We start from the raw sequence: 14207 nt of genomic DNA on the forward strand, positions 1-14207 counted from the left end.
ACATATATGTAGCCACACACACACTCACACATGCTCAAACATGTTCACATCAACCCTACACACTCACACTACACAATCACACACACTCACAAAAATTCCACACAGTCACATATACCCACATATGCACCACACAAATGCACACACATACTGAAGCATTGCCTGGAGATTCCAAATCCCAGGGCCTCCCCCAGGGGCTCACAGGCTCCTCGCCACTGGCAATCAGCCCTCCCAGGCAGCAGGAGGCACCAGTTGGACATGCACACTTGTGTGCCCTGCCACTGACCACAGACTGTGGGCTCTGCTCTTGCCATCAGCCTGGCTCCCCCTCAGACTTCAGTTCCAAGAGACAAGAGGTGAAGACCCACCCTTTGTACCTCTGCCTGGCTTGCCCTAGACTTGCCGTTGGGGCATCAGCCCCAGCTTTCCAACTCCGGCCACTCGGCAGGCACCTGCTGTCTGGGATCCTTTCGGCAAGTGTCACTGGGCGGCCTTTGTATCACTGACAGACTTTAGCCATCACATCTCATTGTGGCCAGTGGGAGCACAAAGGGAATTAGCCAAAGGATGCCTGGGGTCCCATCGGCATTCAGAGAGAGCTGGAGATCCAGGCCCAGAGGCTTTGCAGAAAGGAACAAGGTTCTAAATCATGCCACATGATTTAGTGCTGGACAGGCGAGGACACCCCTCTGGTCCCCTCCTTCCCACCACTTCCCAGGTGGCACTAGTGGTAAAGAATCTGCCTGCCAATGCAGGAGGCACGAGATGCAGATTTGGTCCCTGGGTCCGACAGCTTCCCAGTGCCCTTAGTGTCAGGCCAGTTTCCCCCATCCCTGAACATTACCCCTTCAGACAGCACCCCTGGCCCTCCCCATCACATGACTGGGCCTTCGCCCTTGCAGGTCTCAGTAGGCTGGTCCTGTCTTCTCTTCAAGAGCAAATTTGTTTTCAGGTGGAGGTGGTGTGGGTATGTTTGCGCCCACTCTCCCAGAAACCCTATGAGTGTCCAGGCCCAATTTTCCACTGCTAAGTGCTGTCACTGTTGTTGCACAGTGAGGTTTTCGCATTTTACAATCCCTCAGCTTAAAATACATTTGGTTTTTTTCAAAACTCTATCAGACTAATACTAGCTTTCTCACCAAGGAGGCTAGAGACCTCCGGACATGCCAGTTCCTTGTTTTGGAGCCCCACTCTGCATCCCACCTCTTGAGCGGCCCTGGGTCCCAGGCACTTGGATGCCAGGGGCACCTGCCCCCAGTGAAAAAGAAAACCAGGATCGCTGCCATCCATTTTCAAAAGACAGAGGACTATTCTGTCTCTGTCAACTATAGTTGTGTTCAAAAGACACAACTATCCCAAAATGAGAACAAACATAACCTCAAAATGTTATGGTTCACACCTATCAAATGGAAGAAAAACCCTCACCATGTCTGGGTCTTCAAAGTACCTACCCTACCCTCTCATTGCCATAGGTGCTGAGCAGGAAGCTATTTTGGCCCCCACCCCCCACCCTGCTGGGACCGCACTGCAGTGCTGACTCGGGATACTGGGCCACTGTCACTCCCCCCACCCCCGGCCCCACCCCAGCAGCCCCTCCCCTCCATTGTCCAGAGCAGAGACGAGACTCAGCTGAAACATTCAGCAAATTTTATTGAAGCGCAACACAGACTGAAACCATTGAAGACAGGGAATGACAACACAGGGAACTTCTGATGGCCACTAGAGATCACAGTCCCGCCCCCCCCCCCCCCGCTCCTCCAAGAGTCCCTAACGGGGTGCCCTCCCTTCCGCCACACAGCGGCCCGCCCTCCCCCACCCTCCCCCTACCCTCTCCCTTTCCGAGGGCTTCGCGTGCAGTGTCTTGCCAGGATGGTGGGCACTGGCAATGCCCAGTCCCCTCAGGGCAGCCCCTCCCACTCAGGCCCACATGTCCTATGGCGGGCACAGGACAGTCACACAGCAGGGCATGCTGCACCAAGCCGAGAACACCAAGTCCCAAGGAAGCATGGCATGGCCCAGCAGGGCACAGGTACTGGGGGGCCTCCCGAAGCCACGCTGCGAAGCCCCAATGCAGATCTTCCTTCCTGAGGTCCTGGGGTGGTCACCGGCCAAGCCCTCGTCTGTCCCCTCATTCCCAACGGCTCCTCGGAGTGGGCTGGGGTGTCTCTGCACCACGATGGGGGGAACTGCTCAGAGAAGAACACATGCACATCTCCAGGAGACCAAGCAGAACTTGGCCTGAATCCACAATGGGGAAGCACACACTGAGCTGAGGACCATGTCTTGGCTGGTGCTGAAGCTCAGGGCATGTGGCAGGGCTCAGGGTGGCTGACCAGGTATAGGTGGGGACACCCGGCCTGGGTTCACAGGCACCTCGGGGCTCTTCGAGGGCTGGGAGGGGAGTTGATGACAGCTCAGGGATGTGTTTTGACAGGGAGGGGAGAAAGGCTGGGCCAGGGAGGCGTTCCTTGAGATCTGGGTCACTAGGTGGCCTACAGTGACACATATGGACTTCCCAGGACAGGGACCAGCCTGTCCCAGGGGATGCTGAATAGGGGACCCCTTTTGGGTGGGTGGGGAGGCCCAGGCACCATGACATGGCCCCTAATGTGGGGCCAGGAGGCTGCCTGACCTGGCCTCTCCCTGCTTCCAGGCCAGGGGCCTGGGACCTGCTGAGCCTATTGACCAGAGGAGAACCCCAGGGGGCTCATCTCCACAGCCCCTTCCTCATCTTCGGGCTCCTCTGGGATGGGCTTGAACCCCTTCTTCGGGGGCTCCTCAGCCTCCTGGTCTCCTACCTGGGGGAGACCCTCTGGCTCCCAGCCAGGACTTCCTGGAACCACCGGGGAAGCCCCACCCACCCAGGCAGTAGGGGGACTCCAAGGGGCCTCTGAGGGTGCTGCTTGACCTAGGCCCAGGGGGCTGGGAGCCCTTCCATCTTCCTGAGTGGTCTCCCCAGGGGCAGAGGCTGCCCTGGCAGCACCACGGGCTTCAGGAGCAGCCTGGGCAACCTCGGCGCTGCTGCCAACTGCCTTACTGGCCTCTTCACGCGTTGGGAGGGCCTCGACACCACCTTCCTTGGAAAAGGCAACCTGGGCAGAGGTATCTCCACTGGCTGGGGAGGCCTCACTTCCACCTGCAGCTGCGCCCTCAGTGATGATCACATGGCCTAGGGCAGCAGCCAGGTCTCCGAGGACCCCATGGGCCTCCTCCTCCACTGGGAGCTGCTCACCCATCGCTGGGTCGGTCTCCCAGGTCTCCGTCTCCCGGATGAGCTGCAGCATCGCCACGAAGCTGGGGGGTCTTCTCTCCATCCGCATCCTCTTCAGCTTGTTCTGCATCAGGTTGTTGGGCCGGGCCCGCATGAGCACCTGCCGGGCACGCAGCTGATCTGCAATGGCTGGGTGCACAGCCCCCTTGCCCAGGGCCAACTGCAGCAGGCCTTCTAGGCGCATCACAAAGGCAAAGAGGCTCTCCTGGGGCCGCTGGGCACACATCATGAACTTCAGCCGAGCGGTCACCCGGGGATCCTTGCTCCCGAACGCCTCCACCAGCGCTGTCAGGCAATCCTGGGCTGTCAGGTTGGGATCTTCCTCCAGAAGGCTGCACAGGAGATCCAGCGCCGGACCCCCCAAGCTCTCCACCAGCCGCCTCCTCCGCTCCATCTCGGTCACATGGCGCCACAGGTACAGCATGTCGTTGGCATGATCCAGCCAGCTCTCAAAGGACTCTTCCCCTTCGTCCGGCTCTTCCATCCCGGAGAAGGTTCTCAGCTCTAGGTAGCCCATATTCTCTAGCACGGGCTCCAAGGCCAGCCACCACTGAGGGGACCGGGCCCGTGGCTCATCCATGGCTCCGGCGATGCCTGCAGCTGCAGCCTCCATGGGAACTCCTGCCTCCCCGGCTGCTCCTGCCAGGCTCAGAGATCCGGCCACACCTGCAACTCCCGTATCACCTGCCGCTCCCTCCTCATCAGATGTTCCTGCTTCATCTTCAGCTCTGGCCTCACTCTCAGCTCCTGCCTCACCGGCTACCCCGGCCTCATCTGCAGTGTCTGCTTCACCTATACCACCTGCCTCATCTGCAGCCCCTTCCTCATCTGCAGTGCCTTCCTCACCTGTACCACCTGCCTCACTGGTAGCTCGTCCCTCGAAGCCAGCTCCTGCCTGCCCTGCAGCTCCTGCCTCCCCTGCGGCTCCCTCCTCATCTGTGGCTCCCTCCTCACAGGCGGGCCCATTCTCACTTGAGGCTCCCGCCTCACCTGTGGGTCCATTCTCACCTGCAGCTCCCTCCATACCTGCAGCTCCTTCCTCACCTGCGTCTATCTCACCTGCAGCTCTCTCCTCACCTGCGTCTCCTATCTCACCTGCAGCTCCCTCCTCACCTGTGGGTCCATTCTCACTTGAGGTGCCCTCCTTTGAGGTTCCCTCCTCACCTGCTGCTCCTACCTCACCTATTCCTCCAACATCACCTGCAGCTCCCTCCTCACCTGCTGCTCCTACCTCACCTGTTCCTCCAACATCTCCTGCAGCTCCCTCCTCACCTGCTGCTACCTCACCTGTTCCTCCAACATCACCTGTGGCTTCCTCCTCACCTGCTGCTCCTACCTCACCTATTCCTCCAACATCACCTGCAGCTCCCTCCTCACCTGCTGCTCCTACCTCACCTGTTCTTCCAACATCACCTGCAGCTCCCTCATCTGCTGCTCTCACCTCACCTGTTCCTCCAACATCACCTGCAGCTCCCTCCTCACCTGCTGCTCCTACCTCACCTGTTCCTCCAACATCTCCTGCAGCTCCCTCCTCACCTGCTGCTCCTACCTCACCTGTTCCTCCAACATCACCTGTGGCTTCCTCCTCACCTGCTGCTCCTACCTCACCTGTTCCTCCAACATCTCCTGCGGCTCCCTCCACACCTGCTGCTCCTACCTCACCTGTTCCTCCTACATCACCTGTGGCTCTTGCCTCACCTACCCTACCAACCACTGCTCGTCTCTGGGGCTGTGCAGGGAAATTGGGTCTATCTTGTGATTCAGCATCAGGGGCCTGGGGCAGGCAGACAACAATCCAGGGTCCCCCTTTGCCTGGTATTTGCCGGGGGATCAAGCTTCGGCTTAAATACTCAGCAAACTCGACCAAAGCAATCTTTGACCCCAGATCCTTTCTGAAGACTTTGCCCAGCACTCGGTATCTGCCCAGGGGGCCCAGGGCAGCCTGCACGGCATCCCTGAATTCTTGGTCTTCACAGTCATCTGGGATGCCCAGGAGGAGCACAGAGCGCTCCTCATTCACGCCCATCCACCTGCACCAGTCTCGCAGCAGCGCCAGTGGCTTCACCATTTTTGAGGACCTGAAGGTGGAGAAAGTGATTAAAGGGGTGTGCACAGACTTTTGAATTGTGGGAATAGGCTTATGTGTGCAAAGGGGAGAGAACAATGTTTGGGCCACACAGCCCACCCCACTGCCCCTCACAGCAGCAGCTTGGAGCACTGCCCCAACCTGTTTTGTTTGTTTGGTTTTAGGAAACTTTTCTGATAAATTAAGTGTATTTACAAAACAAGCCACAAAATTCTGTAAAACAATAAATATATATTTACAAAACAAAACATTTTCTACATTTCTGGCATCAGTTTTAGGAAGTTGCCTTTTTCCCAAGGAATTTTTCAAGTTTTTTAGCGTAATTTTTTCTATCATAGCCCTATATTCTCTTTTTACTGTACATCTGGCCTGTAGTGTTAGCCCTCTTTCATTCCTAATATTGGTGTTTAGCATTCTTTGTATTTTTCCTTGATTCATCTTTCTAGGGCTTTCTCAGTTTTGTTGCCCTTTTTAAAAAAAAAAAAAACAAACATATGGCTTGGTTTATCGTGTCCATAATTTGCTTTCTATCACCAACTTCCTTTCTTAGCCCAATTATTACTTCAGTCAACTCATTTTATGCTTCTTTCGCTCTTCTTCTTTTAGCATCTCTATAGGGACTGTTAGGTCACTGATTTTATGTCCTCATTCTTTTCTAACATAAGCATTTAGAGCAATACATTATCCTCCTATTGCTTCTTTAGCTGCCCCCCACTAATTTGGGTAAGTTGTGTTTTTTCATTATTCAGTTTGAAATATTTTCTAAGTCCCTTTGTGATTTTTTTCCTTCAATCCAAGGATTTCCCAGTATTTAAAGATATATTATCATTATTAACATCAAATAAAATTCCCCTGTGGTAAGAGAACTTATCATGTAAAATTGCAATACTTTTAAATTTAGGTGTGGTGTATCCCGGTGAATGTACAAAGCACCCTCGTGAAGAACCTGTATTTTGTGTGGAGACCAGGGCCCCGCCCCTCCCACCACTGCAATTCTGGCGACCTGGAACCTCTCCGTTCCTAATACAGTGCGCCAGAGCACCCCCCAGAACCCCCACAAATCCATTTGCAACAGCAAACAGCCTCCACCAGATCACAGCAGCTCCAGCGCCGCCAGTCTCAGCCTCATTCACTGCACATGGCCAGGCGGCTCCTCCTCGCCCCCTTCAACTACACTCCCCTACCCTGCCACTTGGCGGTGCTCTCCTCTAGGCCCTGGAAGCAGGGCGCCACCACATGTTTAGAGATCAGACTTCCCCTCTCACCTCCCCACACCGGAGAGTCCTCCCACAAGCACTATTTCACACTATCTCACCCATGTAGAGACTCCCCCTCTTCCCTCCCCCCACCCCAGAAGGGAGCCAGAGCTCCCTTGCGGCCACCAACGTCCTCTCCCCCCGCCCCGCCCCCCGCAGAGCTGGTACCTCCCCTAACGGTTTCCAAACCGCATCCACGAGTCCACCCCATCCACCCCCTCCCCTCAGCCCCTTCTTTCCACCACAGAGGGCAGACATTAGCCCTTTCCTCATGTTCCCTTCATGTCTCAGCATGGGGGACCCCCTCTCACGTCCTCCCCACTCCCTCAGCCAGTAATACTCTCTTCTGGCCCCCAAAGTAGGCCTCACCCGCTCAGCAGGAAGCCCTTCCTTCTGAGACCCCCACAAGTTTAACCATTAGCCACCCCCTCTGCACCCCCAAACCATAACGCCCCCCCCACCAGCCACCCTGGCAGCCAGCGGTCCTCCCCTCAGAACCCCTACACTGAGGAAACCCTTCCCTCAGCCCCTCTGAAGCCTGCCGCTGTCTGTGGCCTCACCCGGATTCCCAATCTAGTATGTGTTGGCCCTCCCCCCACCTCCACTCCTTGCTGGGACAGCTAAGGGACCCCCAGCCGGGACCCCTGGTAACTGCGGAGTCCAGACCCCAGCAAAGTCCCCGCCTGTCTACTTACTTTGTCTGACTCTCGAATCCCACTCAGAAGGGTCTGAAGAACTCGGCTCAGCAGCGCAGCCAGGAACCGTGCAGCACACTATTCCGAGCCCTCTGTGCGAATGCCACCTGGGTTTCCTCCGTGCTCCCGGAAGCCCGAGGAAGATGAGGGGGAAAGGCCTAGGCAGCTGTTTACAAGGAAAATGATTGGACGAGAAACGCACGAGAGGAGGCTCTTTGCTACTGTATCAACAAGCGGTGAGCACTAAGGACTTGATGTTCCAAGGCCTGGCCCCCCGGGAAGCAAAGATGGCTTCCCTGATGGCGCAGATGGTAAAAAACTGCCCGCAATGCGGGAGACCTGGGTTCGATCCCTGGGCTGGGAAGATCCCCTGGAGAAGGACACGACTGAGCGACTTTCATGTCACTTCATTTGCTTTCCACCAATCAAAAGGTCTCCCTGCAAGGCAGCTGAGTTGCAAAAGTAAACTTGCAGATGGAAAACCCATCGCTGGCAAATTGGTTAATTTCTCTTTAAGTGCGTGCTAAGTTGCTTCAGTCGTGTCTGGCTCTTTGCAACCCTATGGACTATAGCCCACCAGGCTCCTGTGTCTGTGGGGATTCTCCAGGCAAGAATACTGCAAATCTTCCCGACCCAGGGATCGAACCTGCACCTCTTAGTCTCCTGCATTGGCAGGCAGGTTCTTTACCACTAGTGCCACCTAGGAAGCCTGTTATAGTTCATCTTATACTGTGACTGATAATTTCATAATGCTGTTCTGTATATTACTGGTTTTTGTCTAGTTTTATCAACTAGCCATCTTCTCTCATGGCAGAAAGAGGATGAGGGAACTCTCTGGTGTCCCTTTTATAAAGTCACTAATCTCTTTCGTTAGGGTTCCACCCTCGTGGGCTAATCACTTCCCAAGGCCCCACTTCCAAATCTCATTGCTTTGGGGGTTAGAATTTAATAGGTGAATTGGCGGGGCGTTTACAAACATTCAATACATAGCACTGTCTTTCCATCTATTTTTGTCCCTATGTTCCCTTTTTTCCTGCCTGAGGTAATAATTTCATAAAGGCTTTTAGCTTTCTCTCTTTTTATTTATTTATTTTAATTGGAAGATAATTACTTTGCAGTGTTATGATGATTTTTGCCATGCATAAATATGAATTGGCCATAGGTATACATGTGTCCCCTCCATTCTGAAATCTGCTCCCACGTCCCTCCCCCTATCCCTCCAGGCTGTCACCTTTCTCTTGAATCAGCATTAAACTGAGTGGACTTAACACTGATGCTGATCTTGCATTCACACTCTGAGACATTTCTCTTTCTCTAGCTCCTCCATCACTTTTTCACACTTCTGCCATATTATTGTTCACATCATTGACACAGCCAACTTCGCATGTTCTGTGATTTTGTCCTAATGCTTTAGAATCATCCAGTGGTTGAATGAGTCATGTTATAAGAACAAGTGACATCTACCACCTTTCACCTTGCTCCCTCTCTCCATTATTTTCACTTTTGTTTCCATTGTTATCGCTTGGGACTTCTTCTCAGTACTGGCTACATTGCCACTGCTTTTATGATTGAGTCTGGGCATCCTGGGCTTGAAATACAGATACTGTACTCCATATAGTACTGTACAGTAAAGTACACTAAAGTACATCCACTTGTAGAGGGTGCTCACACATGACAATTTACACCAGAAAGGTGAGCTAACTTACATGATTGAACATGTGAATATACATTCACATCTTTGAGAGTTCCCCACTTGAATGCTCTTCTGTAGGGGACTTATTGGATATCTTTAATTTTTCACTGCCTGATTGTGGTTAACATTGTACCACTTCACATAAATGTACGGACATTTCTACAATATAATTTACAATATTGTGATGTTTTCTGCCATGCATAAATATGAATCGGCCATAGGTGTCCCCTTCATCCTGAGCCCTCATTCCTGCTCTACCCCATCTTTTATGATATAGTTACCATATATATTATATCTACATGGATTGTAAAGCTTACAATATACTTGCTATTACAACTTTTAATAGCCATATGTATAATAAAGAAATTAAGAGCAAACAAGTATTTTTTAATGTTTAAATGCCTGTTGTTGCTGTTTAGTCACTAAGTCGTTTCCGACTCTTGGCGACCCCATGGCTTGCAGCATGCCAGGCTCCTCTGTCCTCCACTATCTCCTGGAGTTTGCTCAAATTCATGTCCATGTTTAAATGTTTACACCCATATTTACCATTTCTGGTGTTCCTCATCTCTACCCAAATACCAAGATTTCCCTCTACTATCATATTTCTTCATGTGGAAAGATATTCTTTAGCATTCTTTTAGTACAGATCTATTGGTGAATTTTCTTAGCTTTCATCTGTCTCAAAAGGTACTTATTTCACCTTCATTCTTTTTTTTTCCACTTTCCTTTTAATTTTTTATTGAAGTATAGCTGATTTACAATGTTGTGCCAATCTCTGCTGTCCAGCAAAGTGACTCAGTTATACACTTATATACATTCTTTTTTATATTCTTTTCCATTATGATCTATCACAGGATATTGAGTATAGTTCTCTGTGCTCCACAGTAAGACCTTGGTTTTTTGTAATTAATTTATGTATTTTAATTGGAGGCTAATTACTTTACAATATTCTGGTGATTTTTGCCATACATCGACATAAATTAGCCATGGGTGTACATGTGTTCCCCATCCCGAACCCCTCTCCTACCTCCCTCCCCATCCCATCCTTCTGGATTGTCCCAGTGCACTGGCTTTGAGTGCCCTGTTTTATGCATCAAACTTGGACTGGTCATCTATTTCACATATGGTATGTGCTCAGTTGCTAAGTTGTGTCTGACTCTGTTACCCCGTGGACTGTCCCCCACCAGGCTCAGACTTTGTCCATGGGATTTCCTAGGCAAGAATACTGGAGTGGGTTGCCATTTCCTTTATCACATATGGTAATATCACATATGTAATATCACATATGGTAATATCACATATGTAATATCACATATGGTAATATCACATAACACATATGGTAATGTACATGTTTCAATGCTATCCTCTCAAATCATCCCACCCCTGCTTTCTCCCACTGAGTCCAAAAAGAACAGAGTCTGTTTTTTATATCTGTGTCTCTTTTGCTGTCTTGCGTATAGGGTCATCGTTACTGTCTTTCTAAATTCCATCAGTTCAGTTCAGTCACTCAGTCATGTCCAACTCTGCAACCCCATGGACTGCATAAATTCCATATATATGCATTAATATACTGTATTGGTGTTTTTCTTTCTGGCTTACTTCACTCTGTATAATAGGCTCCAGTTTCATCCACCTCATCAGAACTGATTCAAATGTGTTCTTTTTAATAGCTGAGTAACATTCCATTGTGTATATGTACCATAGCTCTCTTATCCATTCGTCTGCCAATGGCCATCTAGGTTGCTTCCATGTCCCTGCTATTGTAAACAGTGCTGCAATGAACATTGGGGTACGCGTGTCCCTTTCAATTCTGGTTTCCTCGGTGTGTATGCCCAGCGGTGGGATTGCTGGGTCATACAGCAGTTATATATCCAGTTTGTTTGTTTTTGTAAATTAATTTATTTATTTTAATTGGAGGCTAATTACTTTACAATATTGTGGTGGATTTTGCCATACATTCACATGAATCAGCCATGGGTGTACATGCACCCCCCCAATTCTGAACTCCCCCTCCCACCTCCCTCTCCATCCCATCTCTCAGGGTCATCCCAGTGCACCAGCCCTGAGCACCCTGTCTCATGCATCAAGCCTGGACTGGCGATCTATTTCACATATGGTAATATACGTGTTTCAATGCTATTCTCTCAAATCATCCCACCCTCTCCTTCTCCCACAGAGTCCAAAAGTCTGTTCTTTACATCTGTGTCTCTTTTGCTGTCTTGCATACAGGGTTATCATTACCATCTTTCTAAACTCCGTATATATGCATTAATATACTGTATTGGTATTTTTCTTTCTGACTTACTTCACTCTGTATAATAGGCTCCAGTTTCATCCACCTCATTAGAACTGATTCACATGCACTTTTTTTACTATCTGAGTAATATTCCATTGTGTATATGTACCACAGCTTTCTTATCCATTCGTCTGCTGATGGACACCTAGGTTGCTTCCACTGCCTGGCTATTGTAAACAGTGCTGCAATGAACACTGGGGTACACGTGTCTCTTTCAATTCTGGTTTCCTCCGTGTGTATGCCCAACAGCGGGATTGCTGGGTTGTATGGCAATTCTATTTCCAGTTTTTTAAGGAATCTCCACACTGTTCTCCATAGGGGCTGTACTAGATTGCATTCCCACCAACAGTGTAAGGGTTCCCTTTTCTCCTTGTTGTTTATGCATTCTAAATGTAATGGCTTGCCATCAGGTTTGGGCTTTGTCTGTCACTCCCTTAGTGTCTGGAGTTGGGAGGACACCACTCAAGGCTCCACACACCTCCCAGGCCACCTCCCACCACTGGCTTGGGCCCTCCCTCCTTCCTGAGGCTTGGCTTCGCCCTGGACTTTTCCAGGCCCCTTCCCCGCTAGGATCCCTGGGACTCACTGCAGAGTAGCTGAATCAGGGCTTGCTGCCTTCAGGGCACTGTCTCTGCCTGCACCCGCCCCACCCTCACTCCTGCCACAATAAGGAGAGGTGGATGGAGGAAAGACAGAGTAGGACGGGCCTGGGTGGATTGCTGCTGGAGCTGCCGGGTGCATCCACAGACTTCTGTTACATGACTTTCTCTAGGCTGGGCATGTGTTTGAAATTCTTCATTAAAAAAAACTGGGAGACCTTCTGGAGAAGGCATCTAGAGGCATTCATGATGGTGCCTACAATACAGCTTCTAACAAAACCAGGCTGTCCCGAACCCCGGGTAATAGAATTGTTTATCTTTATACCAAGAAGGTTGGGAAAGCACCAAAATCCACGTGTGGTGTGTGCCCAGGCAGACTTAGGGGCGTTCGTGCTGTGAGACCTAAGTTCTCATGAAGTTGTCTAAAATGAAGAAACATGTCAGCCGAGCCTATGGTGGGTCCATGCATGCTAAATGTGTCCGTGACAGAATCAAGCACACTTTCCTTATTGAGTAGAAGATTGTTGTGGAAGTGTTGAAAGCACAAGAACAGAGTCAGAAAGCTAAATAGGACATTAAGGAAGTCTCTTCTATTGTTGGATTGCTCCCCACCCTGAAAAGTTTTTTTTAAAAATGAATGGTTATTAAATTCTATCAAAATCTCTTTTTTTGTTTTTTGCATTTGGCAAAATAATGATCACATAGTCTTTCTCCTTTATTTTATTAATATGGCTGATTTTATTGATTGATTTCCTACTTTCTCTAAACTTAAATGATCTCAAATGGTTTATGGATTCAATTTGCTAATATTTTATTTAGAATTTTTGCATTTGTGTTTATAAGAGAGATTGGCTCATAATTTTCCTTCCTTGTAGTACCTCTTTGTGGGCCTGAGTTTTCTTTGCAGAAAGATTTTTTTAATACAATTGCTATAATACAAGATGTTCTATTTCAAAAAAATTCTAAATAAAAAATGAAGCATTTTTGAGTAAGAAAAAAATAAAAAAGCCTCAAAAAAACAAAAACTGGGAAACTTCTAGAAGGAAATGAATCTCCTGATACATACTGAGGACACTCAGCCATTCCACAGTGTGGCGGATGTGGGGTGCACTCCAACAGGCTCCCACCCCACCTCAGGCTTTCACTCCCTCCTTCTGTGAAGGTTGGATGCCAAGGCTCTCTAAGAATTGCCCAAAACCACAAAAGCTGCCTTCCCCAAGGTTGCACTTAGCACACATCCCATTACTAGTTGCTAATTTGGGATACAAACGTCCAGCCCCTTGTGTCAACTGCCTCAATCCATTCCCTAGTGGATGAATTTCCTACAGATGCAGCAATAAATAACCACAAATCAGGTGGCTTAAAACAAGAGGAATTTATTCTCCTGGCTCTTGAGGCCAGAAGCCCCAAATCAAGGTGCCAGTAGGGCCGTGCTCCCTCAAAAGGCTCCAGGTTCCTTGCCTCTTTCATTTTGTGGGGCTCCAGGCATCCCTTGGCTTGTGGTCACGTCCCTCCAGTCTCTGTGTTTGCCTTCATGTGGCTTCTCTTCTGTGTGTGTCTCTCTCTCCTCTTCTGTCCCTTTAAGGACACTTGTCATTGGATTTAGGGCTCACCTGATTTCATGCAAAGATGGGCTCGATAAAGGACAGAAATGGTATGGACCTAACAGAAGCAGAAGATATTAAGAAGAGGTGGCAAGAACACACAGAAGAACTGTACAAAAAAGATCCTCACGACCAAGATAATCACGATGGTGTGATCACTCACCTAGAGCCAGATATCCTGGAATGTGAAGTCAAGTGGGCCTTAGGAAGCATCACTACAAACAAAGCTAGTGGAGGTAATGGAATTCCAGTTGAGCTATTTCAAATCCTGAAAGATGATGCTGTGAAAGTGCTGCACTCAATATGCCAGCAAATTTGGAAAACTCAGTAGTGGCCACAGGACCGGAAAAGGTCAGTTTTCATTCCAATCCCAAAGAAAGGCAATGCCAAAGAATGCTCAAACTACTGCACAATTGCACTTATCTCACACGCTAGTAAAGTAATGCTCAAAATTCTCCAAGCCAGGCTTCAGCAATACGTGAACTTCCAGATGTTCAAGCTGGTTTTAGAAAAGGCAAAGGAACCAGAGATCAAATTGCCAACATCCACTGGATCATGGAAAAAGCAAGAGAGTTCCAGAAAAACATCTATTTCTGCTTTATTGACTACGCCAAAGCCTTTGACTGTGTGGATCACAATAAACTGTGGAAAATTTTGAAAGAGATGTGAACACCAAACCACCTGACCTGCCTCTTGAGAAACCTATATGC

At 49.6% G+C, this 14207-nt stretch overlaps 1 protein-coding gene and 1 pseudogene across 1 annotated transcript; one reads left to right on the plus strand and one right to left on the minus strand.

Annotated features, from left to right (window-relative positions):
* Nucleotides 1-1819: 1819 nt before the first annotated feature.
* On the minus strand, nucleotides 1820-7419 carry PNMA6E (PNMA family member 6E). The gene is made up of 2 exons (XM_024988679.2): nucleotides 7306-7419; nucleotides 1820-5346 (listed from the first exon to the last, which is right to left on the minus strand). Exon 2 carries the CDS (start codon nucleotides 5334-5336, stop codon nucleotides 2676-2678), a length of 2661 nt encoding a protein of 886 aa, XP_024844447.1. The 5' UTR covers nucleotides 5337-5346; nucleotides 7306-7419; the 3' UTR covers nucleotides 1820-2675.
* On the plus strand, nucleotides 7406-12464 carry LOC107132011 (large ribosomal subunit protein eL34-like; annotated as a pseudogene).
* Nucleotides 12465-14207: the final 1743 nt, after the last annotated feature.

This window comes from Bos taurus, chromosome X (genome assembly GCF_002263795.3).
Source record: "Bos taurus isolate L1 Dominette 01449 registration number 42190680 breed Hereford chromosome X, ARS-UCD2.0, whole genome shotgun sequence".
Taxonomy (NCBI): Eukaryota; Metazoa; Chordata; class Mammalia; order Artiodactyla; family Bovidae; genus Bos; species Bos taurus.

Coding starts and splice junctions, on each gene's coding strand:
- PNMA6E (XM_024988679.2), bottom strand. CDS start 5,336: ATGGTGAAGCCACTGGCGCTGCTGCGAGACTGGTGCAGGTGGATGGGC.